The following is a 26,183-nucleotide window of genomic DNA, read 5'->3' on the forward strand; positions in this document are numbered from 1 at the left end:
ACATGACGACAGCAACGATCTGACCCAAACACACCACACTCACACATTCACTCACCAACAACCAGAGTCCGACTCTCACAGCTGGAAATCTCACAAAAACTCTGGCGGTCAAACGAGACTTCAGAGTAAACAAACATGGCGGCCGACGGGCAGGAAGAACTGGTGATGATAGTTTTTGGACTTTTTACTGAAAATTCATGAATTCGGGCCCAAACAGGAGAAAGATTTCCTGTTTCTTTTAGTGCATCATGTGTTCACACGCTGCTGCTGGTTCCTGTCGGCGTCCATGAGAGGTGACTGACTGCTGGTGGGATTAATTACACTCAGTGCTCTCTCATGTTTCTTTCTTCTCTTATTCTCAAGATTTCATACTCAGGACACAGCCAGAAACACAGCAAGCACACACGCACGCACACACACACACACACACACACACACACACACACACACACACACGCATACACACACACACACACTTAAATTAAAGGAGAGCAGAGCCGGGCTGCTGTGGTGGCAGCGTGTCGCTGACCTCCCACTCCTCATCATGACAATATCGACCCTTCATCATAAATAATCGGACACACACACACACACACACACACGTTTAATACTGCTCTACTTAATGATTAAATTAGCATGCAGCATGTTACATATTTCATGTGATATGTGGACTCATGGGCATTAAGATAAATTGCATGTTGGCACATTTGATTGCTGAACTCATCTGTATTTGTACTGACTGTGATGTCATGTTTCATCTCCCTAACATCGGAACGACCTGAGCTTAAATAATATGTAGGTGAGCCTTTCTGCCTTTCTTTCTTTGACTTTTAAACACATCTGTAAAGTCCGTACAGCCCAAGGATTATGTCACTCTTTGTAGCTATTCCCAAACTATGAGGCTTTATATTTGGAATCAATAATGCACACATTTCTCTTCGGTCAGAATCACAGCCGCCCCGATCCAAAGGCTGATTTACACCGCTCCTTACTTAACGTAGAGTCCCAACAACAAACACTGAGCCTGATGACGTCAAGAATGAAGCTTTCTGTTTCAACATTAAAGCTTCAAATGTAAACCGGGTTATCCCTCAGCCGCCTGCTGGAGGTCTGTTTTCATCCTGTTAATAACTGTTACAAAAAACACTGTTTGTAGGTTTTTAGTTCTTCACACAATGAATCCAAAGCAGGGCTCTCAGAACCTGCTCCTGGAGAGCTGCCTTCCTGCATGTTCTACTGTAACACGCCTGATTCGAATGTTTTGCTCATCAATCCCCTGAGACGCTTCAGTTGGTTGTTAACGAGCAGATCGTTCAAATCGGGTGTGTTAGAGTACGGAGACACCTCAAACACGCAGGAAGGCAGCTCTCCAGGAGCAGGGTAGGAGACCCCTGATCTAAATGAACATGCAGGCTGAAATGATGCTGAAATGACAAATACAGACTTCCTGTTTCCCAGATTTACTCTGAAAAGCAGGAAGTGTTTGGATTTTCTGTTTCCGCAAGACTGCTTTAAAGGTTGTGTTTCAACTAAAGAGCTGATCTGCTCATGAAGAGCCACAACCAGCAGTGGATACATTATTGAGGAATGCATGAGAGGTTTATATTTTACTGATGTGAGTTTCTCTCTTCATGTTTTAATCATTTGAGGCTTATAGCAGAGATAAACATCGTCCTACACACACACGCAGCTCTGAGACGACAAGCAGAACTCTGCACCAGATGTTCTCAGCTCAGAAACAGCTCTCTGATGTCGCACAGCCTCAGCTATCGTGACTGTATGAGGAGAGTCAGTCGGTCAGTCGTTCCTCAGTGTCCAGGGACAGTGCTGACACTGTGGTGGTGATAGTGATGGGGTGAAGCGAAGGTGAAGTATTTTACTAGACCAGAAAATGAAGTGATTCTGCTTCATGTCTCTGTTTCCAGCTGAGATCCTTTCTGATCACTTCCTGTTTCTATAAGAAGTCAGCCGAGATCCTTTCTGATCACTTCCCGTTTCTATAAGAAGTCAGCCGAGATCCTTTCTGATCACTTCCTTTTTCTATAAGAAGTCAGCCGAGATCCTTTCTGATCACTTCCCGTTTCTATAAGAAGTCAGCTGAGATCCTTTCTGATCACTTCCTGTTTCTATAAGAAGTCAGCTGAGATCCTTTCTGATCACTTCCCGTTTCTATAAGAAGTCAGCTGAGATCCTTTCTGATCACTTCCTGTTTCTATAAGAAGTCAGCTGAGATCCTTTCTGATCACTTCCTGTTTCTATAAGAAGTCAGCCGAGATCCTTTCTGATCACTTCCTTTTTCTATAAGAAGTCAGCCGAGATCCTTTCTGATCACTTCCCGTTTCTATAAGAAGTCAGCTGAGATCCTTTCTGATCACTTCCTGTTTCTATAAGAAGTCAGCCGAGATCCTTTCTGATCACTTCCTTTTTCTATAAGAAGTCAGCCGAGATCCTTTCTGATCACTTCCTGTTTCTATAAGAAGTCAGCCGAGATCCTTTCTGATCACTTCCTGTTTCTATAAGAAGTCAGCCGAGATCCTTTCTGATCACTTCCCGTTTCTATAAGAAGTCAGCTGAGATCCTTTCTGATCACTTCCTGTTTCTATAAGAAGTCAGCCGAGATCCTTTCTGATCACTTCCTGTTTCTATAAGAAGTCAGCCGAGATCCTTTCTGATCACTTCCCGTTTCTATAAGAAGTCAGCCGAGATCCTTTCTGATCACTTCCCGTTTCTATAAGAAGTCAGCCGAGATCCTTTCTGATCACTTCCTGTTTCTATAAGAAGTCAGCCGAGATCCTTTCTGATCACTTCCCGTTTCTATAAGAAGTCAGCCGAGATCCTTTCTGATCACTTCCCGTTTCTATAAGAAGTCAGCCGAGATCCTTTCTGATCACTTCCCGTTTCTATAAGAAGTCAGCCGAGATCCTTTCTGATCACTTCCCGTTTCTATAAGAAGTCAGCCGAGATCCTTTCTGATCCTTTTATTAAAATAGGAGATGAAGTGAAGTAGAAAGAAATATTAAATAGAAACAAACTCAAGTACAAGCACCGCTTTAGTTCTTAAGGAGAGTTCTTGATGTACAAAGTTACCTGAGTTTCACCTTGTTCTGCACGAGTCAGCTACAAACTTTCTCAGGATGTTTAAAATGAGGCCTGAAGCTGACTAATCCCTTACCCTAACCCTTAATCCCTATTTTTGGGGCGGTGTTTAAATGACTAACAGATAAAAAACGTGTGAATGTCTCCAGTAGATGTGTTCATCCTGCAGCAGTGAAACAGGCTGTAATGGCTGCAACATAATCCTTGATGGGTCAAAGGTCGTCCACTAAAAGTTCTTGTTGTTTCCACTGACAGGCTCAGATTGTTCTTCTAAGTGTGTGACAACATGACAGAAAGGATCCCTACAGAGATAGACCTTTTTGTTACAGAGGAAGATGATTGTTTTAACCACACACAGACGTTACATCGCTCTCTGCACACACACCAGACTCCATTCAGAAAAACACTGATTTAAGCTCACAGCACACAGGAGCTGCTCGTCTACCTTTGCCTTGATTGGTTAGATGGTGCTGCAGATATACAGCATGGGATCCAAACTAACCATCAAACCAAAGTCACAAAATATCACAAACAGATAAATCAAAGCGAGGTAAAAAATGTTCTGAAGGTAAAAATGCTGTTTTTGTAAATGGAGTCTGGTGGCTTTGAAGAGGAGAATAAATAGCTTCAACCCGTTTTTCTGCTGATGGCTGAAGTAATCTTCTGCAGCAGAATCTCACAGCAGCAAATGTACAAGTACGATAATCTGAAGTTAGTATGTTGCCTGTCCCTTTTGTGAGTTAATAAGAAAATGATTCATATTTGAGTTGACTTAAGAAGTTGTTTTGTACAGCTGAGTCCAGTTGTTGTCGATGCAAGTCTCAGTGAGTATTCAGAGTTTCTCCACGTTCATGACCGACTATGTAAAGACTGTGGCTGTGCAGATGCATGCAAACAGACACACCGATAACACACCAACATTCGTGTGTGAGTGGCAAGAACAAGGCAGACATCCACCTGGATGGTCCAGATACAGGTTTATTAACACACAGATAAAGGAGGACGGGGTGTGCGAGGAGGGGGAGATGCAGTGAATACAGTGAAGACAATAAAAACAAAAACACTTCTGCCCTGATTGTCCTAAAATCCTGCTGCATGTCCACCACACACAAACAAACCTTTTCACATTTATTGTCTCTGAATAAGTGATATGGATAAACCGTCAAAAGTTTAACCTCTCTGACACATTTCCTCTCCAGTATAAATGATTTCAACTGATGTTTCAGTGCGTTTTGCATTTATTTATTTATTTCCCTTTTGTTTCCCTGAACTCCTGCTCTGACTGATGATGATGACAGTAATCAAGCTCCAGGGGAGAGGAGGAGGAGGAGGAGGAGGAGGAGGAGGAGGAGGAGGAGGAGGAGGAGGGGGCTGGGAGTTCAGAATCAAACCTTATCCTTTAATCTATTTTTACTTGCTAAAAGCTCTTCTTCTTCTTCTTCTTCTTCTCGTCTAGCTTGTCTACTCTAAAACACTTCACATTGTGACAGAGCTACACTATGCAGGTTGGTTTGGCTCTATTCAACTGACACGCTGCCTCTAGAAAGAAAGAAAAGAAGGAAACGCTAAAAAGCTCTACAAACAGATATTTTTTTTCAGTCTACATCTCTGTTCGAGACAAGAAGGCATCCGTAGCGAATGTTTATTAAAGGTACAAGCCGTGCTTAAAGGGACAGCCCAGAGCGCTCTAGGTATCAGTCCATGCTCGTCGTGTTGGCAGGAAAACGTCCCTGACGTCCTCTCAGGTGTGTTTCTGCTCTTTTTGTCTTTAAATTTTCTCTCACACACATTTTCCCGCCTCAGGCCTTGAAGCAGTATTCACAGCTGCTTCCTATATTTGGTTTGTTTTAGTTCTGAAAGGTCTGTACTCGTCTCTGTTTGCTCTTCCCTGTGTCTTCTCCGTAAGCACCGCCCCTACCCTGTCACTCTGTTTGAGCCCATCACGTCACAGTGCATTGGTTCATGGCTGACGGGCTTGGTGGACAGACCTGGGCAAACAATTATATATGTATATTTGGTATTCAACAGTATTGAATCTCTTAAAATTGCACTTGTTTCATCAGGCAGTTAAAAAGCCTCAAAGCCTTGCAAAGAAAAGCTAAACTGTAAAAGTCAGTGGTGGATTACTGGTTTGCTCAGGTCTAGTGCTGGGTGCAGGGGGAGGGGGTGAGGAGGTAACCAGAGAGACGGAGGAGGGAGGAAGTGAGGGAGAGGTGATGGTGGTGCCAGTCTGTGTCTCTCTCTGATTGTTGCTGTGCTATGGCGACATGATGGGAGTGTCTGAGAAGACGGACATGATGGAGTCCGTCTCCCCGGCCCTCTGCTGCGACTGGTTGTGGAGCTTTGAGTGCTGCTCTGGCCCTAGCAGTAACCCCGGCCCCAGGTGTCCTTGCATCACGGCCCCAGCTCCCGGCCCCGCCCTGAGTCTGCCATTCTGCTGCTCTCTGATTGGCTCCAGAAAGACCACATGCTTGTTGGTACTGACCTTGCGGCCTGGCCCCTCAGTGGTGGCCGGCGGGGTGGGGGTGAGGATGGAGGATTGAGCGCTCCCGGCCCCGGCCTCGTTCCCCTGGCTCGGGGTGGCCGTTGCGGGGGTGGAGGCCTTTCGACAGGGAGGGCAGCGGCAGGGCGTCAGGTACAGGTACATAAGGACCAGCACCAGGCTCACCACGCAGCCCAGCAGTGTGGTGAATCCCGTGTTAAAGGACTCGTGAGGCTCGCTTTCATGCAGCACCACAGTGACGTTGACCTCCCGCGTTTCATTGCGCTGGTGGTGCGGGTCCAGAGACATGCACCAGTAGATCCCAGAATCCTCGGCACGCGCCGCTACGATCTCCAAGCTGCCATTTCTGTACATCTTTAATGTTCCGTTGTTCCCCGGAGGCGCCACGTACTCCTCATTGGGCGACACCCAGAGAAAGGTCACATTCTGCCCAGTGAGCGAGGTCACACAGTGGAGCAGCACCGCCTGTCCCACCTTCACTGCAACACTGCTGTCTTGATACCTCAGCAGCTCGCTCATCTCAGTCAAGTCGCATTTTTCAAAGTAGCGGTAATGCTGGAAGAAGCGCACAGCACCTTTCTGGATCCCGTAGACCAGACAGGTGTGCTCCCGTCTGAAGTCCATCACTGAGGAGAAGTTCCTTTCTTCCCAGTGCCGGAACAGTGCGTACATCGAGCACTCGCACACCAGGGAGTTGTTGTGCAGGTAGAGTCCTCTCTGGACCATAACAGGTAAGTTCGATATATCCTCCAGGGGGAGCTTGGGCAGGCGGTTTGAGGACAGGTCCAGCAGGGACAGGTGAGGGTGGCTGTGCTCTTGAATGGAAAAGAAAGGAAAGTCAGTGAGACGGTTATGACTGAGGTAGGCCTTGCGGAGGCTGCCCAGTCCAGCCAGTGCTCTGCTCTCCACGCGGATGATCCGATTGTTGAACAGCAGCAGTTCCTCCAAACCGGGCAAATCAAGGAAGTAATGTATCTCCAAAACACGGAGATGATTGGACGAAAGGTCCAGGTGTCGAAGCAGAGTCCCAGAGGTGTTTCGAAATGCCCCAGGGTGAATAGTTGCCAGCCGGTTGTGTGCTAACCGTAATGTCTCCAATCGATCAAGTCCTTCAAAGCTGCCCGCCTCCAGCTGCACAATCCGGTTGTGGCTGAGATCCAGAGTGACAGCAGAGATCGGCATCTCTCCTGGTACCTGCTCAAGACCCCCGTCGGTGCAGCTGAGGATGTCTGAAGCACAGAGGCATCCACCTGCCTGGGAGGAGCCGTGAGACAGGCAGATGGTGGCCTGCGCACGGCTCAGCTGGGGGAGCTGCAGACAAACTAACAGCACAGCAACGGACCACCACGACTGTGATACTCCTACAACAGCTGGTGCCACCGCACCCTGCAGGAAACCGGTGTTAGCAGCAACATACAACATGATGCCACCATGAGATCTGTGTATCTCTGTGTGAGCCAGCTTATATCTCCAACACTCTGGAACAGGTGCTGTCAGTGTTTTTACAGGTATATTTCACATCCTCATGCTGTGATTCATCTCATTTTGACAACAACACATAAACAGGCTTCTGATTATAACACATTACATTCACATGCTTGGTTTTCATGTTCTTTTTACATGGTGAATAAAGTCTTTTCTCTTCTGCTTATGTTCCTGCCACAGGCGAGTGTGCCTGCGTAAATGTTTAAGCTCTCACTCTGACTCTGACCATTTACACATCTAAGATGCAGAGCTTGTTAGCTTTGTTGCGCTGAAGCTTCAGGGCACAAACAAAATGCCACAGTGCTCGCACGCACGTTCACTCTGGTTCATTAATGCTTCCAGCTCGTACTCCGGCACGATCGTTTTTTTGTGTCTCAGGTTAATGTTGGTTAAAGGGATTGCATGTGCATCCACCTGCCAGCACGGCAGCCATCTGGAGAGCAAACAAGAAAAAAAAAGCCCAGTTTGTGAGGTCCAGGCCCAGGTGTGCCGCTGCAAACGCACTAATTCATTCTGCTCTGTAATCTGGTGTGTGCTCTGCCTCAGCGCTTTTAGAGCAGCAAAAAAAGAGGAGGAATATCTTGGAAATAAACTGAAAGATAATGTAGACAGTGATGGATACACAATGTAAATGTGCACGGACAAAGTTTAGTCATTCAAAAACCAGAAAAGAAGAGGTACGTAATTCCAGTCAGAGAAAACATTGTAAAACCAGCCGTGCAGAGCGTTCAGCATGACGTCCTCTAACCTCGTGCTGATCCGTTTAGCCCATAACTGCACCTTTTGTACCTCCAACACAGGCAGAAGTCCAGTTTGTTAGATCCTAAATGTCAAATCACCAAAACAGTCTTTTGTTTCCTCGATGAAGCTTCAAGCCGACATAAAACTCAATTTCCCGTGAAGTAAACAAAGCTTCGAGTTTCCCACATGAGCTCACTGCCTCTCCTCTTCACTCAGCGGCTCCTCTCGTGATGCCGGAGCCTCCTCTGTAGTTGTAGCATGCCTTTGTTTTCACGCCAAGTCGGGTTTTGTGAATCACTGCCCCAGCTGTCTGCCGCCCACAGCCCGCCCCGAGTACGCGGATCAGATTTTCAAAGAAGTCAGCATCCTGTCCACTTCACTTCACTCCACTCCGCTCGCAGTCAGGTTTCACACTCCACACACTCTCATCTTCACGGCTCTGTTGCTCGCTCTGTCGTTTTTTCCTCCGGCTAATTTCTGTAGAGTAATTCCTCCGTCTTCTTTCAGCAGTGGGAGGATGAGAGATTAAAAAAAGGCTTCATGCAGAAAAGAAATCTTGCCTCTCTTTCTGTGAAATCCCAAACATGAAACATGCAGCTGTGAGCTCTCCTCTCCCTCCTTATCTTCTCTCTCCTCCTCCGAGACAAACAGCACACAGACACAGAGAGAAAAGTTGTAGCTGTTCAAGTCCAGATGCCACTAATGAGTCCTGAGCTGTGTGTGTGTGTGTGTGTGTGTGTGTGTGTGTGTGTGCGCGTGTGTGTGTGCGCATGGGAGGCTGAGCGATGTGCTGTCAGTCCTGCCTCTCGTATGTTTACCACTCGCCCTCAGCTCCGTTGTGAGCTGCCTCTTCTGGTGCTTTCCCAGCTCCTCCTCTCTTCCTCTCCTCCACTCTCGCTTTATCCTCCCCCCCCCCCTCTCCCCTCAGCATCCTCCTCCCATCTCAGACCCTCCTCCTCCTCCTCCTCCTCCTATCCTTCTCTTCTTGCTGCTCCTCTCACTTTCTGTCTATTTCTGTTCCTGTTTCAGGCTCTCACGCTCACACTTTGTTGTTTTCACCTCTCTCTCTCTCTCTCTCTCTCTCTCTCCCTCTCCCTCTCTCTCTCTCTCTCTCTCTCTCTCTCTCTCTCTCTGTGGTGGTTAATGTAGCCACACGATGAGCATAACGAGGGACATCCTTAAAGAAATCTGATTGGCCATAGAGAGATGCACACGAGGAAGGCGCGACTATGAGACATTACCATTTCAATCTGGAAGGACATTGTGTATCTTACATAACAGACATGTGATATTTGTAGTTATGATATTATGATAATTAAACCTGGACCCAATTTTCATTATGCTGGCGCTTTACTGACTAATAGGTTCATTAAAGTGTCTGAATGTCTCCAGTAGATGTGTTCATCCTGCAGCAGTGAAACAGGCTGTAATGGCTGCAACATAATCCTTGATGGGTCAAAGGTCGTCCACTAAAAGTTCTTGTTGTTTCCACTGACAGGCTCAGAATGTTATTCTAAGTGTGTGACAACATGACAGAAAGGATCCCTACAGAGATAGACCTTTTTGTTCAGATGAACAACTTAAATGACCAAATAACAAACAATCTAAGCGATCAAAGCAGCGGTGGGCCAGTTCCTCCTGCGTTCTGTCAGGTAAAATCACTGTTTTTATCAATGGAGTCTGGTGGAATTTAAAAGACTAACTAAAAAAGTAGTATTACCTCGCAGAACATAGGAGCTGCTGATCAAAAAGCCTTCATCTGTAACTTTGTGTCATTGTGTGACTTTGATGCTCGAAGTATTTGTGTCACACACAAATGGACTGATGGAGGCAGAAGACTGGCCTGTAGGTCGCTGTGGTGCACCGCTCTCTCCTGTCACCGCAGCTGTAGTCAGTGTCATTGATGAATTTCCCCCCTGACCAGCCCTCAGGTATATTCATACTGCTGTCATTTATTATGCTGGTCCCTGTAATGTGTTTGTGTTTGCTCAGATAATGTTTCATTAGTGAGGACGTCACCTGTCGGTCTCTGGGGAAACCTCCTCTGTGGTCTTTTTAATCTGATGGAGGCCCCACACTGTGTGCAAAACACACACACACACACACACACACGCACACACACACACACACACACACGCACACACACACACACGCACGCACACACACACACACACACACACACACACACACACACACGCACACACACACACACACACACACACACACACACACACACACACACACGCACACACACACACACACACACACACACACACACACACACACACACACACGCACACACAAACAAACATATATTTTCTGTCTTGTCTTGTGTGTATAAATATGATGCATTGCCTCATTTTCATAATTATTCTTTAACCTTTATGTAACCTTTGGTTCTGCAGTTGAACAGAGGCTGAGACTCAGTTCAGTCACATGCAGGTAATAAACTGTCTCTCTAGATTAACTCACACACACACCAACATTGACATATTAAACACATTAACATGTAAGTGATTTTGCTGTACGCCCTGTTAGAGGCTGAACGTGTGTCGGCCTGAGAGCAAAGGGAATTTTTCATGTGGTGAATTGCAGTACAATGCAAACATGCAAATACGTGCAAATTCACAGTGGGTGACGCATATTCCTCGTATTTGCTTATTCCCTGTTGTGGAATTTTTATTCAACTTGATTGGGAAATTTGCATGACACTGTCCCGGCTCCTGTGTCCTGAGCTTGCATCACAAAAAGTCGATCCGAACTCCTTTAAAAAAACAAAAACAGCATTTAAAAAGATCAAGTTTCCTGTTGTGATATAAAGATGTTTCTGACAGTCCTAGGGGCAGGATTTTAATATCGGATTTTGGCGTGACCTGGTTTCTGTTTGTAGCACGAGTAGACCAATCACGTATGAGCAGGCTTTGGTTGCATGCAGGAAAAACAGTGGAGAGTAAAAGCAGATGGAACGTGTACAAAGGAGAGGAGTCTCGACACAAACACTCGAGATTCCTTCAGTTTGAATGATTAAATGTTTACGCCTGTGACATACGCAACAGATACAGACACTAATATTGCTAAACTCATTTCAAGTGCACGTTTCATGTTGTTGAGTTTGTGAAGTGTGTGTGACGTTAAGTTATAAACTCTACACGGTTTTATTTCAGTTTCTCTTCTGTGTGAGCGACTTTGTGTGTGTGTGTGCGTGTGTGCGTGTGTGTGTGTGTGTGTGTGTTAGCAGTCTTCACTTCATGCTCTCGCTGTGTGTTTCATGTTGATCTGCTGTCACAGGGGATTGAGATCAGAGACGCACACACATACACACACTGCAAGCCCAGCAAAACATGTCATTCACGCAGACACGCGCCTGTTAATAGGGCCCCAGTCATTAACATATTAACACATCAAACAGCCACACACACACACACACACACACACACACACACACACACACACACACACACTCACACACACACACACACACTCACACACACACACACACACACACACACACACACACACACACACTCACACACACACACACACACAGCCACACACACACACACACACAGCCACACACACACACACACACACACAGCCACACACACTCACACACACACACACACACAGCCACACACACACACACACACACACACACACACACACACACACACACACGTTAATCTTTACATGAACATTAGGAGAGGAGGACAGATAAAGTTATGAAGTTAATCTCGTAGTTTTCAGAGGAAACGTCTGCAGTAGTTGATTTCACACATGCTGCAGTGATGTCATCATTCCTGTGCGTGTTCACCTGATGAATGAAAGTCCAACCTTCACTGTCTTTTAGCTCTGTTTCTGGTCTCCACCACCTCCTGAGGGAAATATCTGCCTCCCTAGCTGCTAAATGCTCCAGTTAACCAGCTTGTCTCTGACTGTGCCTGTCTGCCGTCTGCGGCTGTGTACGATGGTTTTGTTTTGTTGAGGTTAAAAGACACTAAAACGCTCTGTAGAGCTGACAGGAAGGGCAGAGTCTGGTGAATAAGCTCTGTAGGTTTGTCACTGCCAGAGACTCCTTTCACATTAAACCACCTACCAAATCTAAAAGTTTGTCCAGATGAAGCAAGCTAGCAAAGTGTTCACACTGCATGATTACATCAAGGTCAGTAAAAGGTGAGAATAGAAATTGCATCGTCCAGTGAAAACTTGCTATCAGACAAAGGCTAAAGCTAACAGGTACCAGGTGTTTTTGTCATGCTAACAGACGTTGGATGAATCATGAATCTCAAATATGATCATTTATTGACTTGTTGTTGAATTTATTTAACGTATGCAACAAATTCCCGTGACGCTCTGTCTCAGAAACCTATCAGCGTTGAGATTCTCCTGACGTCCTGAGGCTGCATCAGAAATGGTCAAACCAAACTCCATTCAAAAAACAAGCATTTTAAGATGTGTGCCAGCATCGTCTTGCAGACAGACCTGACAAAGCATGAATTCAGATGTAGTTCTCTCAGCATCCTCTCAGCCTGTTTATTGTCATTAAATCTCAGTAACATCTGTTTGTTGTGGCTTCATAGCGCTGTAGTGAGACAGATCTCAGCCCACGTGTTACTAGAGACAGTGAAACTGCCACTCAGCGGAGACAGATGGACAGGCGCTCCACAGCTGAAACAGAACGCCGGTAGTTGGTGTCCATCAGAGAAATCCTGGTACTGATCCGAGCTCACAGCTCATCACACTGGGCACTGGTCAGCCTGAAGGAGCTGGAAGCAGCAGGAGAGTTCATCAGACACAGCTCAGGAGGAGGAGGGAGGTTAACAGAGTTTATGCACATTCGGATGATGATATGAACTCAGACAGTTTGGTTTTCAGATGTGTGTGGAGGTGCAAGTATTGAATGGCTTCTTTCGCTCAACCTTAGTTAAATAGTTCTGCGGTCAAACGAGGAATAAGAGCCAATAATGTCGCTTGTTTTTGGTCTGCATGTAGCGTAAGGGGTTAATGATTTCCAATGCTTTTGTCAAACTTGTCTTCAGCCTAAAAAGAGGTTAAGATGTATTTAACTTTGTCTTTTGGGAAATTAGGGCACAATGAGTATTGACTGCCAGCCATGCGCTGGTTTGTATTCACCTTTGTTTGCCACTTTGACAGGCAGTCATCCATCATCTCTTCCAGGGCACATGTGCTGGACGTGTTGGTCCGGTGGGCAGGCGTGTCTTTTGTCTTTTCTCAGACCCTTCCCTGTACTTTACTCTGGTTTAATGTTTTTCATTTTTCATTGATGTTCAAGTCATTTCCATTTGGCCCATGTACCATTTTCCCTGTCAGTGTAAGCGCTTTGCCCTTTTGTTGGTTTATAATTAAGGAGGGAACACAATGGACTCGTGTTGACTTGAAACACAGGCCTTTGACAAAGACACAGTCGGTGACATTTTCCAGCCCATACGCTGTGACTCACTCGGCTCTTCTTTACACTGATTTCTATCACAAGATGTTCTCTCCATCTGTTCCGGCTCCGTTACAATAAAATAAGACTGATGATCACTTTCATGTTGCCTTTTTGGCAACCAGTGAGAGACAGTGCAGAGGTGAAGGCAAAGAGGGAATTCATGTGAGCACAGGATAAAGGAGAGCCGACTCTCTGTGTGAAGTGTCATGGCAGCTGTAATGATAAGGTCAGAGCAGATTTTACTGGAAAATGTCATCGTGTTTTCACGTGGGTCCCTCTGGATTCCCCCTGTGAATGACACAGATGACCTATCAGCAGCTTAGGAGCAGGTACATGTCTCCATTAAAGGCACAGTGAGCTCAGATGGCTCCATTGGTAAAGCATCACAGGGAGTTCTAACGTGGTAAATACCGCACTGACTGACACTGAAGGGCCAGCTTGTTTTTCTGCTCAAACTGCTGCAAGTTTAGCTAAACACCTCGTCTTCAACAGACTTTCCAACATGGCAACTGACTTGATTAAAAAAAGAGAACCATGTCGAGGTCAAATATGTTGGCATAAATATGAAGTCATGGCTACATCACATGATAACGTGTAGCTAAAGCTAACTGGGTAATGAAAAACTGCTTACAGGCTGTGGCTAAAGCTAACAGGTCCACTGAGTTGATATTATGCTAACAAACTGAAAGTAAACACGTTCCATCCCAACAAATATGGCTAAAGCTATAGGTTCTAGGTCTTGATCTAATGCTAACAGAGTAAGGCTAACAGTTGACAGATCTTGACATCGTGCTCACAGACTGACACTAAAGCTAACATGTCCCAGGACTTAATTAGATTATAAGAAACTAAGACCAAAGCTAACAAGTCCAGGGTCATGGGCACTGCTAACAGAATAAAGCTACAGCTTACGGGAGCCATGGCATGATCATTTGCCAAAATAATAGACAGTAGTTCTCTTATAACAGGCTCCCTGCAATTAGGCTTCTAGTGCACGTAGTAACACTGGTTGTGTGTATGTACTGGTTTTGTATGTTAGCTTTTCACTGCTGAAGCTAAAGAGCTGGTGGGTGGAAGATACATTTTGCCTCACAGCGTGTGTGTGTGTGTGTGTGTGTGTGTGTGTGTGTGTGTAGGTGAGTGTGTGGAATATACCTCTTGTTTTTTTTCCTGCAACCTTCAAGCACAACATCAAAGGATGCTGTTAGCTTCCTCTTAGAGCTTCCAGTACAGTAACATCACATGCAGCACCTCTGAAAGGTACACTCCTGCATGTGTGAGCACAAGGCTGACAGAACAGAACAGAACTGCATTAATATGACCGCTCACTAATGATGCATTATTAATATGTCCCTGCAAAAATACACAAACACATTCAGACCCAGGCTCTCCATGTGTTCCTCCATTTTACAACCTGACTTCCTACCCTGGTGCATGTTACAGAACACCTGATTGTTACCCAGGATTCATAGTACGATAGTAGTAGTAATAGGTGCGTCATGATTTCGATTTTAAACCCAAATCGAAATGAGCTCTAGTCGTAGTATTCTTCCTCTCCATGTCCACCGGTCTGTGCATGTCCAGAGGAAAAATTCAAACCCTTAAAAGACGACACAGCGTAGCTTAGCGTTAGCCTGCAGCTACACTTTTTCAGCCTCACTGTCGGAGCCAAAGATTACAGAGAAACAAGAAATCAAGTGTAACAGACCTTCTTCCCTGCAGTCACCGCTGTGGAAAAAACACTTGGTCTTTATTCTGACAGAACAATATTTTTGATAAGAACATGCAGCTGTCCGTACCGCGTTAATCCGTCCCCTGGCTTGTTTGCACACAGAGCTGAAAGTTTGTGTCACAGACCGCATTAAAGGCCAAACAGACAGAAACATGTCATTTAGTCATCTTTACAATAATCTGTACAACATACACGTTCCCTGTATGTGTAACAATAGTGGAACATTTGTGTGCAAATAAACATCATCCATCCATCCATCCATCCATCCATCCATCCATCCATCCATCCATCATCCATCCATCCATCCATCCATCCATCCATCATCCATCATCCATCATCCATCATCCATCATCCATCCATCCATCCATTTTTCATGGTATATTGATTTTGATAATTGAACACCTGGTTTGGTTTTATATGGAATGAAGAATATTCATTCACAGCTTTACAATGAAACTATTTGCATTAGTAAAAGTCTGTTAGTGTAGTCAGGGAAATGTTGCTGTGTTAAACCTCAAAGCAGGAATGCAGAGGATTGCATAAATATTCACACCCACATTTTAATTTGGCTTTTTACCATTTAAAAACCTGCATGAAATCGTCTCTCTGGATTTTTAAAAGGAAATTAAAGACGTTTCTTTTTAATTAGTTTTTTGATTTGCAGTATTTTTTTAATGATTGTTTTTATAACAGCTTCATCTCCGGTATTTAATTTGTCTTGTTTAACTTTTTCCTAACTTTTCTTTATTCATTTGTAACATTTAAGGATTTTGACTCTTGTGATTTTTTGTCTTTAAAACTTGTATCTGTGTATGAAAACATGCTGAATGCTCATGCAACAGATGAAACCCCACAAAGAGCTGCACTGCAGACAGAAACAGCCTGGATGGAGACGAGGTCTCATTTTACTGAGACTGAGCGCCTTTTAACTACATTATAAACTGTTGCTCAGTTAAATCTTTTATTACCTCAAGAATCATATTTAAGTTACTCAGTAAACCCAGCTCCCAGGACACCACTGCTTCACTGCCTGCTCCGTGGCAGGTTGGCACTGAGAAGAGTCCAGAAATAGTGCGAGAGAAAGAGGAAGAGAGGAGAGTACAGTATCAGACAAAAGAGAGGGAGAGGGTGAGTGGGAGTCGGGTCTTGTGGAAAGCCCCGCTATAAAAGATTGATGCAGAGAGGTTGGATTGAGTGGCACCGCAGGGGAGAGGAGGGGGGCAGGAGGGGGGTTTGATTAGCAAGAACAGCAGTGATTGAACGCTGGATGGATCAGAGGCAGAGTGAGGGAGGAAGAGAGGGTGGTAATGTGCCGGAACCAGAAGAGAGAGAGAGACGGATCGAGGGAAGATGAGAGGAAGAAGTGAAAGATCAGGTCCTGGATCGTGGTGGTTGTGTGGTCCGAGTGTGACTGATACTGTGATCCTATAAAAGGACAAAAAGCAGAATTTGTTGTGGTTCAGGTTTCAGAAACTCGATGTCAGATGTTGTTTTTCACTTGTGCGCCGTGTTTCTGTGGCTCAGCATGAGCAGAGCTTTTGACCTTTTTACCTGCTGCTGGGAGACACTGATGCCGATCACTGCTGCCACAGTGTTTACTGACTGATCACAGAAGATCTCTGACACCGTTACATCACATCCTGTCTGAATTATGTCTGCAGTCAATATCGGTACCTGATTTAGTTTGAGTCCCTGCATGCTTCTCGGGCAGGTCAGACCGATGTCTCCTGCCTGAAAAGAGTCATTCAAGATGGAAGGAAGTCTGAATGTTCACATCACCTCGTTCTGAACTGGAGGAGGGCCCTGATTTACATGTAGCCCAGACTGTAGGCACTTTTGTTATGTGACTGACAGAGACGCAGACATCGGACTGGCTGTGAATTTGTTTTAAACCTAATCTTTTTTTTGGAGATGAGATATTTGAGATGACAAGTGGAGACGGAGTGTTCAGACCAAAAGTGACAGTAATTGCAGACAAATAGATTAGTACTTCTCCAGCTCAATGTTTTGCTGTGTGCATCCTGCTGTGTTGCCAAACTCCATTAAAAAAACAGTTATTTTAAAGCAGTGTTCTCGTCGTCCTGCAGACAGACCTGACAAGGCCTGAGTTCAGCCTGTTTACAAACCTGCATCCTGACGTCGTTATTTCAGCATCCTCTCAGCCTGTTTAGTGCCATTAAATCTGTCATCATCGCGCTGTAGTTAGAGTTAGCTAACAGCTGGTCAGCCTGAAGGAGCTGGAAGCAGCAGGGAAGTTCATCCAGACACAGTTCCTGGAGGACGAGGGGACATTAGCCCAGCTGTGATGATATGAACACAGACGTGACGGAGTTTGGTTTTCTGATGAACTGGAAAATTAAATATTTAAGGGTTGTGTTTAACCAACCTGAATAAACTGAAATAATCCCCCGGTCAAAGTCTCCAAGGTCCCATTTTAACTACAACAGCTGCTGTACATCTAGCAGCTGAATATTGTTTTATCTTCAACAAGCAAAAACAATCCTCAGATTACAGTGATCTAGTGATATCATCACCAGTGGTATCATCAGACAGGGCCACACGCCACAGCACCTGTAGCCTCTAAAGAAACAAAGAAAACCCACCAACTGCAAACAAGACAGAACAAAATGACCCTAAAACCTAATGACAGGTACCACGTCACTCATGGTTACTGCTGCTGACTTGATTTGATGCAATGTTACAAAGTGAAATGTTGCTCTGATGCTTGATGTGAGATGAGTGCTGCCTCCTCTAACAGTTTGCCCTCTTTCTTCCCCCCTCTCCTTCCTCCTCCTGTCTCATGAATCCCCTCCAGGATATCTCGAGCTGCCTCCGTCCTGCTCTCTGACCCCTGCTTCCAGCTCCACTCCATCCAGCACCTGTTAGGAGAGGGCGGAGACTCCTCCAGCTCCTCAGCGCTCGTCACCTCCACCGCCCGTCCGGTAATCGGGTCCTTCGGGTCGACCGTGCCCTCCCCGATCCCGTCAGCTGCTGGAAACACAGGCTCTTCAGAACGCAAGCACTTCTCCCTGCACGCATGTGAGTCAAACAGTGTCGTATAAAGTCTTTAGTGTCTCCACAGGAAGCAGTGTGACGTCATATATGTCCTCGAGTGATGTCATCTGAGTCAGCGCTGGTTGTTGAGGCTGAAGGCTTCTATCTTGAAAACAAAAACAAATCTGTTGGTGTTGCTCTGCTGCACGCCAGAGGCTCCCGGCTACGCTAGCTGCTACTAGCAAAGCACACCCAGGTCTCCCTGTAAACAATCAGGGATCTTAAGGCTTCCTTCTCTCTGTGTGTGTCTGTGTATTATACACACTTTATTACTGCTGATGCATTGCAGCTGTTTTCGCACATCCGTACAGCCAAAGCTCAAAGAAAAGTTAGTGGAGTTTACTTTTCAAACTACAATCGGAAACTGACACCAAAAGTCCCGCGTCAGATTCAAATCAAGCGCTCCCTAAGCTAACAGCCGCCCCCCCAGGGGGCGATGGAGAGGTTTGGGCTTTACTTTCGGGGGAGCTGGCATGTCATGTGATGAGCGCAGACCGCGCAGCGTCAGTTTAGAGTGAACGACAGAGACGGTGGAGAAACTAAAGTCAGATGTCTGGAACAGAAGACGAAGGGCTGGTCCCCTGAAACGGCTCGTCAGCGCTTGTTTGGAGGTGTTTCAGGTTTAGGGTGAGCGATGTTAAAGTTATCACCATGAAGATCTCAGTTTCGTTCTCTTTGGCGGCACCTGTGGCGATAAACGGTAATTGCAGGAGCACACCTGCCAGATATCCACACAGTGCTGCATGTGTGACGTCCACGGTCGGCTCCGGTTGTAACTCTTGATTTTCCTGGCTGACGGTCGCTTTCCTTTTCAGACTGTTTGCTTCATCTGAGCGTCGAGTTTGTTTCTTCTTCTTTGGATTTTCACTTCTTGTTGAAGTTGTATCTGTAGTCATCCATCTTTTCTTTGTTTGTTCAGCCATAGTAGATTACTGTTTACTCGCAACACTTGCAGAGAGCGGAGAAGCAGCCGCTTAGCTCCGCCTACCCTCTCTGGCAGACCAACCACTGCTGGCTGATGGAAAACGCGTCACTAACTGGGCGCCGCTCGGGATTGAAAAGTGATCTGGAGTAATAAGTTATCATGAGAAGGACCTCCTCTGAAGGTGTAAATCACACTGAAGCTTTAATCGTGTGTTCCATGTCTGTGAGCAGATGTTATGACAAAGAGAGCTGCTTCTCTTCTACGATGCCACTTGACACTTGATGGTATTTGTTTATATTGACGCATAGATTATTGTGATATTCATGCTTGGGAAGTTGCATTTGCATGTTAAGGTCACACTGTGTTGGGATGAAGTTCTGCTGCTGGAGCCTCACGTGTTAAAGGACACAGCTCTCATTAATCTGCTGAGTATCTCTAAAGTTTGGCAGGCTGTGTTTTGGAAACTGACCAGCTATGTTCCAAATGTTCTTTAACTTTAACATTCATCATGGCCACAGTGTTCTACTTCTGCACAGGGAACCATGAAAAATGAACCTTTTTAATGCTGCAGTTTGGATCTTTGTACTTGTAACCTTCAGGCTGACGGGCATATCTGAGCCTTTTCTTCTTCTTCTGTTTGATGATGAAGTCACAGAGCAGGACAGCAGCGAGTCACAGACAGAGTTCAAATCATCAGTGGAGAAGAGTCCACTCATTTTGTCAGTGGAATTGCTGCACTGTTGTTTGTCAGCTGCGTCATTGTGCACAGAAAAACTGCAGGAGCAACGGCATGTCAGGCTGTCACCTCTCAAGATTACCCTTCAGTGGAGCCGGATCCCCAGAGCGCTCCTCCTTCCAGACCCGCTGATTAAAACTGGTCAACGCTGTGAATAAATCCTGATGCTTGATATATTTTCTAATACAAATGTGGAGACAGGTGACACAGCTTCAGCACAAACAGAACAGACTAAAATGTTCAAATCCTACAAATCAGTTTGTATCAGAGACTAAAAAGATGGCCGACATGACAGCTCCTTAAACCCTCTCTGTCGCCCCCTGCTGACTGGCTGCAGTATAGCTCATAAAGCCCCGCCTCCTCCATGTTAACAGATGGGACATGAGTCAAACTATAAAATCAAAATACACGTCAAATACATTTCTCTCAAACATGGTTTCTGTCATTATAGTTAGTTCTTATCCTGCTGATTGTCACAGTGTTCATTTTTCTCACAAGTTTACTTTTAATGAGTTATTTGATGCTATAAAAAGGGGGCGTGGCCTCATGATTGACAGCTCTGTGGACAAATGGGGCTCCTGCAGCGTTCTGTTCCCGAGTAGCAGAGTAGAGGAGGAACGGCGAGAGGAGACGTAACTAACACTAACACTACAGTCATTGAACTTTCCATCAGCGTGAATATCTGCTTCAGACCGACACGAGAAGCTGTTCTGCTGCAGACTGGAGCCGGAGCCGGAGCCCACAGCAACATGAGTGCAACACAACAATGTTCAAGCACAAAGGCATCAACAAACACACTGCAGGGCAACACTGGACCCCGAGAAGGCACACAGCTCAACTCCTGAACAATAACAACAATAACATTTGGCAGTCCGCCCCAGTGCATGCTGGGAAACTACCAGAAGTACTCTACCATAAAACAATATGGTTAACGCTAACTTCATGCTAACAGCCCACCACGGAAACACTGCTTCAGTTAGCGTTAGCTTAGCTACATAGCTTAGTCAATATCTCAATAGGAAAACAGTCTTTACCATCAAATGTAAAGTTTTGGCTAACTAACATGTATGAGTAAGCTACCAAGGTTATCACTGGTTAGGGTGGCGGCACACACGATGGCTCAGCGATGGAAAAGTCCGCGTGCCAGAAGAGGAACATTAGTTTCAGAACATAATGTTAACAGAAAGTATCTGAATTACTCACTGAACAACTTAAAGGGCAAAAGCGCCGTCCGAGGCTTCAGTCGGTGTCGTGTCACGATGTGGGCGGGGTGAATGTACACTTCAGGTGTCACAGCCAGGTTCGGATTTTAGAGCTATTTTTCAACTGAGAGTTAAACATGAGGGATTTGAGTTTGTCCGGAGTATGATGAACTCTACGCTCAAATTTGACCGACACCAGAAACTCTTTTCAGTGTGCTGTGTGGTTTGTTCATTATGGACCGGCGTTTCAATCGCACATCTAAGAAAAGACAAGATCAGCCTTCGTGGAAGGAAGTCATTTCATTATCATCCCCCACCAAACCACATACTTCAAACATGGCTGAGAAACACGGAGCGGGGGGGGCAGTCTGAGACCATGAACCGAGTCTGAGCCTGTCAGACAGAGCAGAGGGACGCAGTGAAAGGAGGACAGAGACATAGAGAGCAAAGGAAACAAAGATGAACATCAGCGGACTAACTGTGTGTAAAACATGCAGAGGACACTCTGCACACACACGCACACACGCACACACGCACACACGCACACACGCACACACACACACACACACTGTATTAATCCTGTTGATGACGTGTTCCCGTCACCGCTGCCATTCAAACATGCAGCCACAGGAAAACAGCAAAAGGCGAGTTGCCCCGGCGCTGTCGCCGTGGGGGATGGCCTGGTCACCACCACCATCCTCCTCTGTTACCGTGGAAACACAAGCCGTTTCTATGACCACCTTGGCTTGCATCATGTGGAGGATTTGCTCCGTCTGTGGAGGTCATGATGGATCGATTTCTAACGCTCGTCTGGTTACTTTAATCTGTATTCACATTACTACAACCCTTTAATGTGGAACATTAGGCTCTTCATTTATTACATGACATATCATCTTCATCTGCAGCAGATCTCACATGAAACCTTATGATCATTTAAAGAAATAAATCAAGAGCTTTTTTTCCTTTAATGTCTGTATCTCCATCTACGAAGCCGCACAGCTGCAGAGTCCTCCTGGTCCCTCCTGTCACTCACTGTGCAGTGAATGTCTTCAGCCTTCTTCCTGATCATCATGCACTCTGAGATGTTGTGCTCACACGCTGTGGATAGACGCACACACATTCAGCTCCAGCTGATTGTTTACCATCTTCCCCCCTTCGCCATGTTATCCGTTGTCGCTATCGATGAGTGGATCAGTGTAAATACGGACGAAATTCACCACCCCGCTCGTGGCGCCTGGCCTTGGTTATTTTATTTATATTACATTTTGAAGCGAGTTTAGGTGATATTTTAGTAACAGCAGTGTTTCACTGCACAGAAAACCAGATAAACTACTGATACCTGCGTCAGACATGCAGCCACAGCTCGCTGATGAAAGGCTCAGCGTTTAATTGGGATCAGCTTTTATTTTTTGATGGTAATATAGGAAACAATATTCAGTTTTTTAATGCTGTCACAGCAGAAATAAACAGGACAGCATCCACAGTCTGCTGTTTCCAGCTCTCACAGAGGACACCTGCTCGATGTTTTCACGTCATGTTTTAACTGCATGGATCAGTTGTAGCTTCTGTTGACATCCTGAGCGGAAGTTAGCAGCAGCTCGGCTCGCAGCCGTCCAAGTCTCTTCAGAGAGCATCAAAGAAACGTCACATGAAACTCCTTCACTCAGTGTTTTTACTGGTTTTGTTCCTGGTGTCAGTTTGTTTTCGAGAGCACGAGTCCCTGCTGATGGTTTGGCTCCCGGTCGAACTTCTTGAACAATGACCATGTTGTTAGCAGTCGCTCAGCTTGCAGCCGCTCCTGCTGTCCTGTTCCTGAGAAACATTTATGTTACCAGAAAACTGCTGTCTTCAGTGTTTTTACTTTAACTTTAAGTTTTAATTGTCTTTACTTCAAAAAATACAGTTTCTGAAGTGAAACTAATGAACCATCTGGTTTCTTCCGGCCTCGATCTTTACCAGCATACTCTTCAAACTGGCAGTTTTATCTCATTATATACAGCACCAGTCAAAGTTGTATGAGAACATGTGTCCAAACTTTTGACTGGAACTGTATAATATTTAATAAATAATTTAGCAGCAAGCGTGAATGATGAAATTTAACACTGTCTCTATAAAAATGTACCAAACTAAAGTACTTTTTTTTTTTGTGGTGCTTCCTTGTGGGTCGTGCTTTTAAGAAACTTTTGCACCGTCAGACTTTAATTTGTAATCACGCGTTTAAACTTTGCACACAAACAGATGAAGCAGCCTGCAGGCATCCATGTTTGTTCTGGTACGAGAACATGCAGCCTGCAGGCGTCCATGTTTGTTCTGGTACGAGAACATGCAGCCTGCAGGCGTCCATGTTTGTTCTGGTACGAGAACATGCAGCCTGCAGGCGTCCATGTTTGTTCTGGTACGAGAACATGCAACAGTCGGCGTTTCCTGCAGGACTTGCCGAATCGTCTACCTGCAGAGCACCGTCCTGACTTCTTCATGTTGGTTTGTTGTTGTAGCGTTGAGCTCGTCTTCAGGTGAACTGTGTGTCTTTCCTCTTCCTGTGATCGTCCTCCAGGTGAATTGTCAGTGTTGCATTCGTGTCAGCGAGCGATTTCAGCGAGCGAGTCAGCTGTGATGTGATTTGCAGGAGAAGCCAGTTCAGACTCTTCACACTGTTCGCAGCGTGTCTCAGCAGCATGTCCTCATTCCTCTCTGTGGCTGTGTCCTGCGTTTCAGACACAGAGCAGCTTTGTACCTGAGTGTGTTCATGTGTGTGTGTTTGTGACGCCGTAGCAGTGGGGTTGATCATTACACTCACTTCTGTGTGCAGTGTTTTGTGTTAGTCTGTTTTCCCTCCGCGGGCCTCTTGTCTTTGTCGTCCCTCCTGATTGTTCATTTAAAGTCTTTGTCTGTTTTCTTTGTTGTCCAGAGATAAAAGATTTTCTTTTTTAAGTAAACTCTTTTCTTTCCCTCTGTTAGTTTTTGGACTGCTCTTGAATTCAAAGTATCTTCCCTTTTTGTGTAAATAAATTCAAACTGTGCTGCTGCTTTATGTTTAGTCTTCAATTAAAAGAGAATTCATCTGCTTTTCTTCGTGTGAACCAACAACAGACACTTTGGATCTGAAGTGTTGAAGGATTTTAGTCATCGGTAGTCTGTTGAGTTGTGTCTGCCAAAGAGCATGAGAGAAACAAACTCAACTTTATTTATTTATTTATTTATTTATATTGTACAGCAGCTTTCATACAAACATGCGGCCCAAAGGGCCACACGACTCTACATTAAGAGAGAGGTCTTTGACTTCATGTTAGTGGAGCCAGTGAGTTCCACAGGTCAGGCCATGAACGTGTAGTTATCTCAGACTAATTTGGGTAGCCCAGTAAAAGTTACAATAAACCGGCTGGTTATAAAAGCACGAGTTAAAATTTCGGCATCTTTCTGTGACTTGATCGAAGCTGCTTCTTTCATTGTTTTCACCAGGTTTTAATCCCAGGTGTGTTTGCAGAGCAGCTAAAACTAGCATGCTAACGTTAGCTTAAATCAGTGCCAGTTTTGATAATATTTCCTTTTTAATAAGACTGACATGAAAATATTTGTTGCTTACATTTAGCTAGCTTTGGCTAACGTTCGGTCTCTGCTAGCAGCACTTGGTTGTTTGCTGTTGTCACAGGCTAGCTGACCGGATGTCACTTATTATCTGCTGCTCTACAGTAGTAACCGTTACAGTAGTTACAGCCATAATACACACCTGGACGTGTTGGTTTCTGTTTTTGAGCTTCAAAGAAGAATTGGTTTCTGGATAAACAAGCTGATTCTTTGGGGCTGATATCTGACGGTAAGGGCACGGTGCACTGACTGGCGTGCTTGTTGATACCCAGCCCTGCATTTCAGCTCATGTTGGAGGCATTTCAAGTACTGAAAGGACTGTAATAAGATGAGGCAGAGTCACCCTGGTAATAAAGACAAGCTTGTTCTGTCTGAGTCTGTCTGTCCTGAGGTTTATTAAATGTCAGCGGATGTCAGAGGTTATGATTCAATATATTGCACAATACTGTGATCCTGTGAACAAGGTGATATATTGATGCATGTTCTACATGTAGCTTTAGGAGAACTCTCCCAGCTTAAAGGAGACGCCACCTTATGCAAAGGTAAACCTCCGAACGGACGGATCTGTATTCGTATTTATCAGAGTCCCTTTCACATCCAACATCTCAGCACTACTTTGCTGCAGAAAGCGCACATGAACTGACATTTGCCTTTAAGAGTAAAAGAAGGACCTGGACTTTCCCGTCTTCCTGGTTTTGTTTCCCTCACAGCCAGTGAATAAACACACGACTGCTGTCAGATGATCAGGCCTGAGCATGATGCCGCTCACGTGTGTGTGACATGAGTCTGCTCTGTGATGTCAGGAATCCTTTCTCTTACTTTCAATGATTTGTTGGTTTGTGTGTGTGTGCAGTTTGTCTTAATGCATGTGTGTTGGTGGAAGCACTCAAATCCCTGCAGCCTTGAATGTATTATGGATGAGATTCTGTGCTGTAGTAGAGGCACAGCGTTTTCTTTGGGAGCTAAAGAGTGAGAGAGGCAAAGATGGAAAAGAGAATGAGACTGGATTCCCTCTCTCTCACTCATTAACATCCAGCATGACTTTAAGTGAATTATTTTATAGATGTAGCTTTGATTTTTAGACCCATAATCAGTGCTTCCGTGCTTTGCTATCATGCTAAAGTGTGTAGAAGTAATTTAAGATGTGTAAAAGACGATGCTGAAAAACAGTGTAAAACCTCGTCCTCGGTCTGACCCAGAGGAGTAGGTGAGTAGGAGTTGGTGTTAATGAATGGATGTCTGTAGCGTGGGAACACAGCTGACCTTTATACAGATGCAGATACTGCTCCTGCACGCACATGCACGTTCTGAAAAGCTCTAACAATGCAAGTGCAAAACAACATAAAAACAGGTGGTGATTGTAAGAAGACAGTAATGTGTTTACTGTCAGCTGAGCCTGTTTGTGTTTGTGTCGTGCAGCAGCTATATAAGATGTTACAACAGCGCTCCTGAGTCTGTACACCTGCAAACACTGACCAGCAGCCAAAGTTAGTTCAGTTAGTAACTGCAGAAATAAACAACAATAGGACGTGTACAAACACATGTTCAACGTATAGTCCTCTCTCTCTTCAACCAGAGCCATTGACTGCCTTTTTTCAGATGCTCCAGACTGTTCGTCGCCTGAGCCTTTCCAAATCTCCAAGAGTTGCCTTGATGTTGATGTGGCTATGAACCC

The 26,183-nt window shown here is 45.2% G+C and overlaps 2 protein-coding genes across 2 annotated transcripts in view; one reads left to right on the top strand and one right to left on the bottom strand.

The window, feature by feature from the left end:
• Positions 1 to 26,183, top strand: part of LOC138605348 (E3 ubiquitin-protein ligase RNF123) — a 151,927-nt gene that overhangs the window by 79,984 nt on the left and 45,760 nt on the right. The window contains exon 37 of the mRNA XM_069677529.1: positions 17,822 to 18,045. Coding sequence (XP_069533630.1) covers positions 17,822 to 18,045 — 224 coding nt within the window. The remainder of the gene's footprint in view (positions 1 to 17,821; positions 18,046 to 26,183) is intronic.
• Positions 5,354 to 7,021, bottom strand: amigo3 (adhesion molecule with Ig-like domain 3). Its single transcript, XM_069678114.1, has one exon. The coding sequence runs from the start codon at positions 7,019 to 7,021 to the stop codon at positions 5,354 to 5,356; it is 1,668 nt and encodes a 555-aa protein (XP_069534215.1).

This window comes from Semicossyphus pulcher, unplaced genomic scaffold, assembly GCF_022749685.1.
Source record: "Semicossyphus pulcher isolate SPU_LCO1_2020_fin unplaced genomic scaffold, fSemPul1.0.p SCAF_3, whole genome shotgun sequence".
Lineage (NCBI taxonomy): Eukaryota > Metazoa > Chordata > Actinopteri > Labriformes > Labridae > Semicossyphus > Semicossyphus pulcher.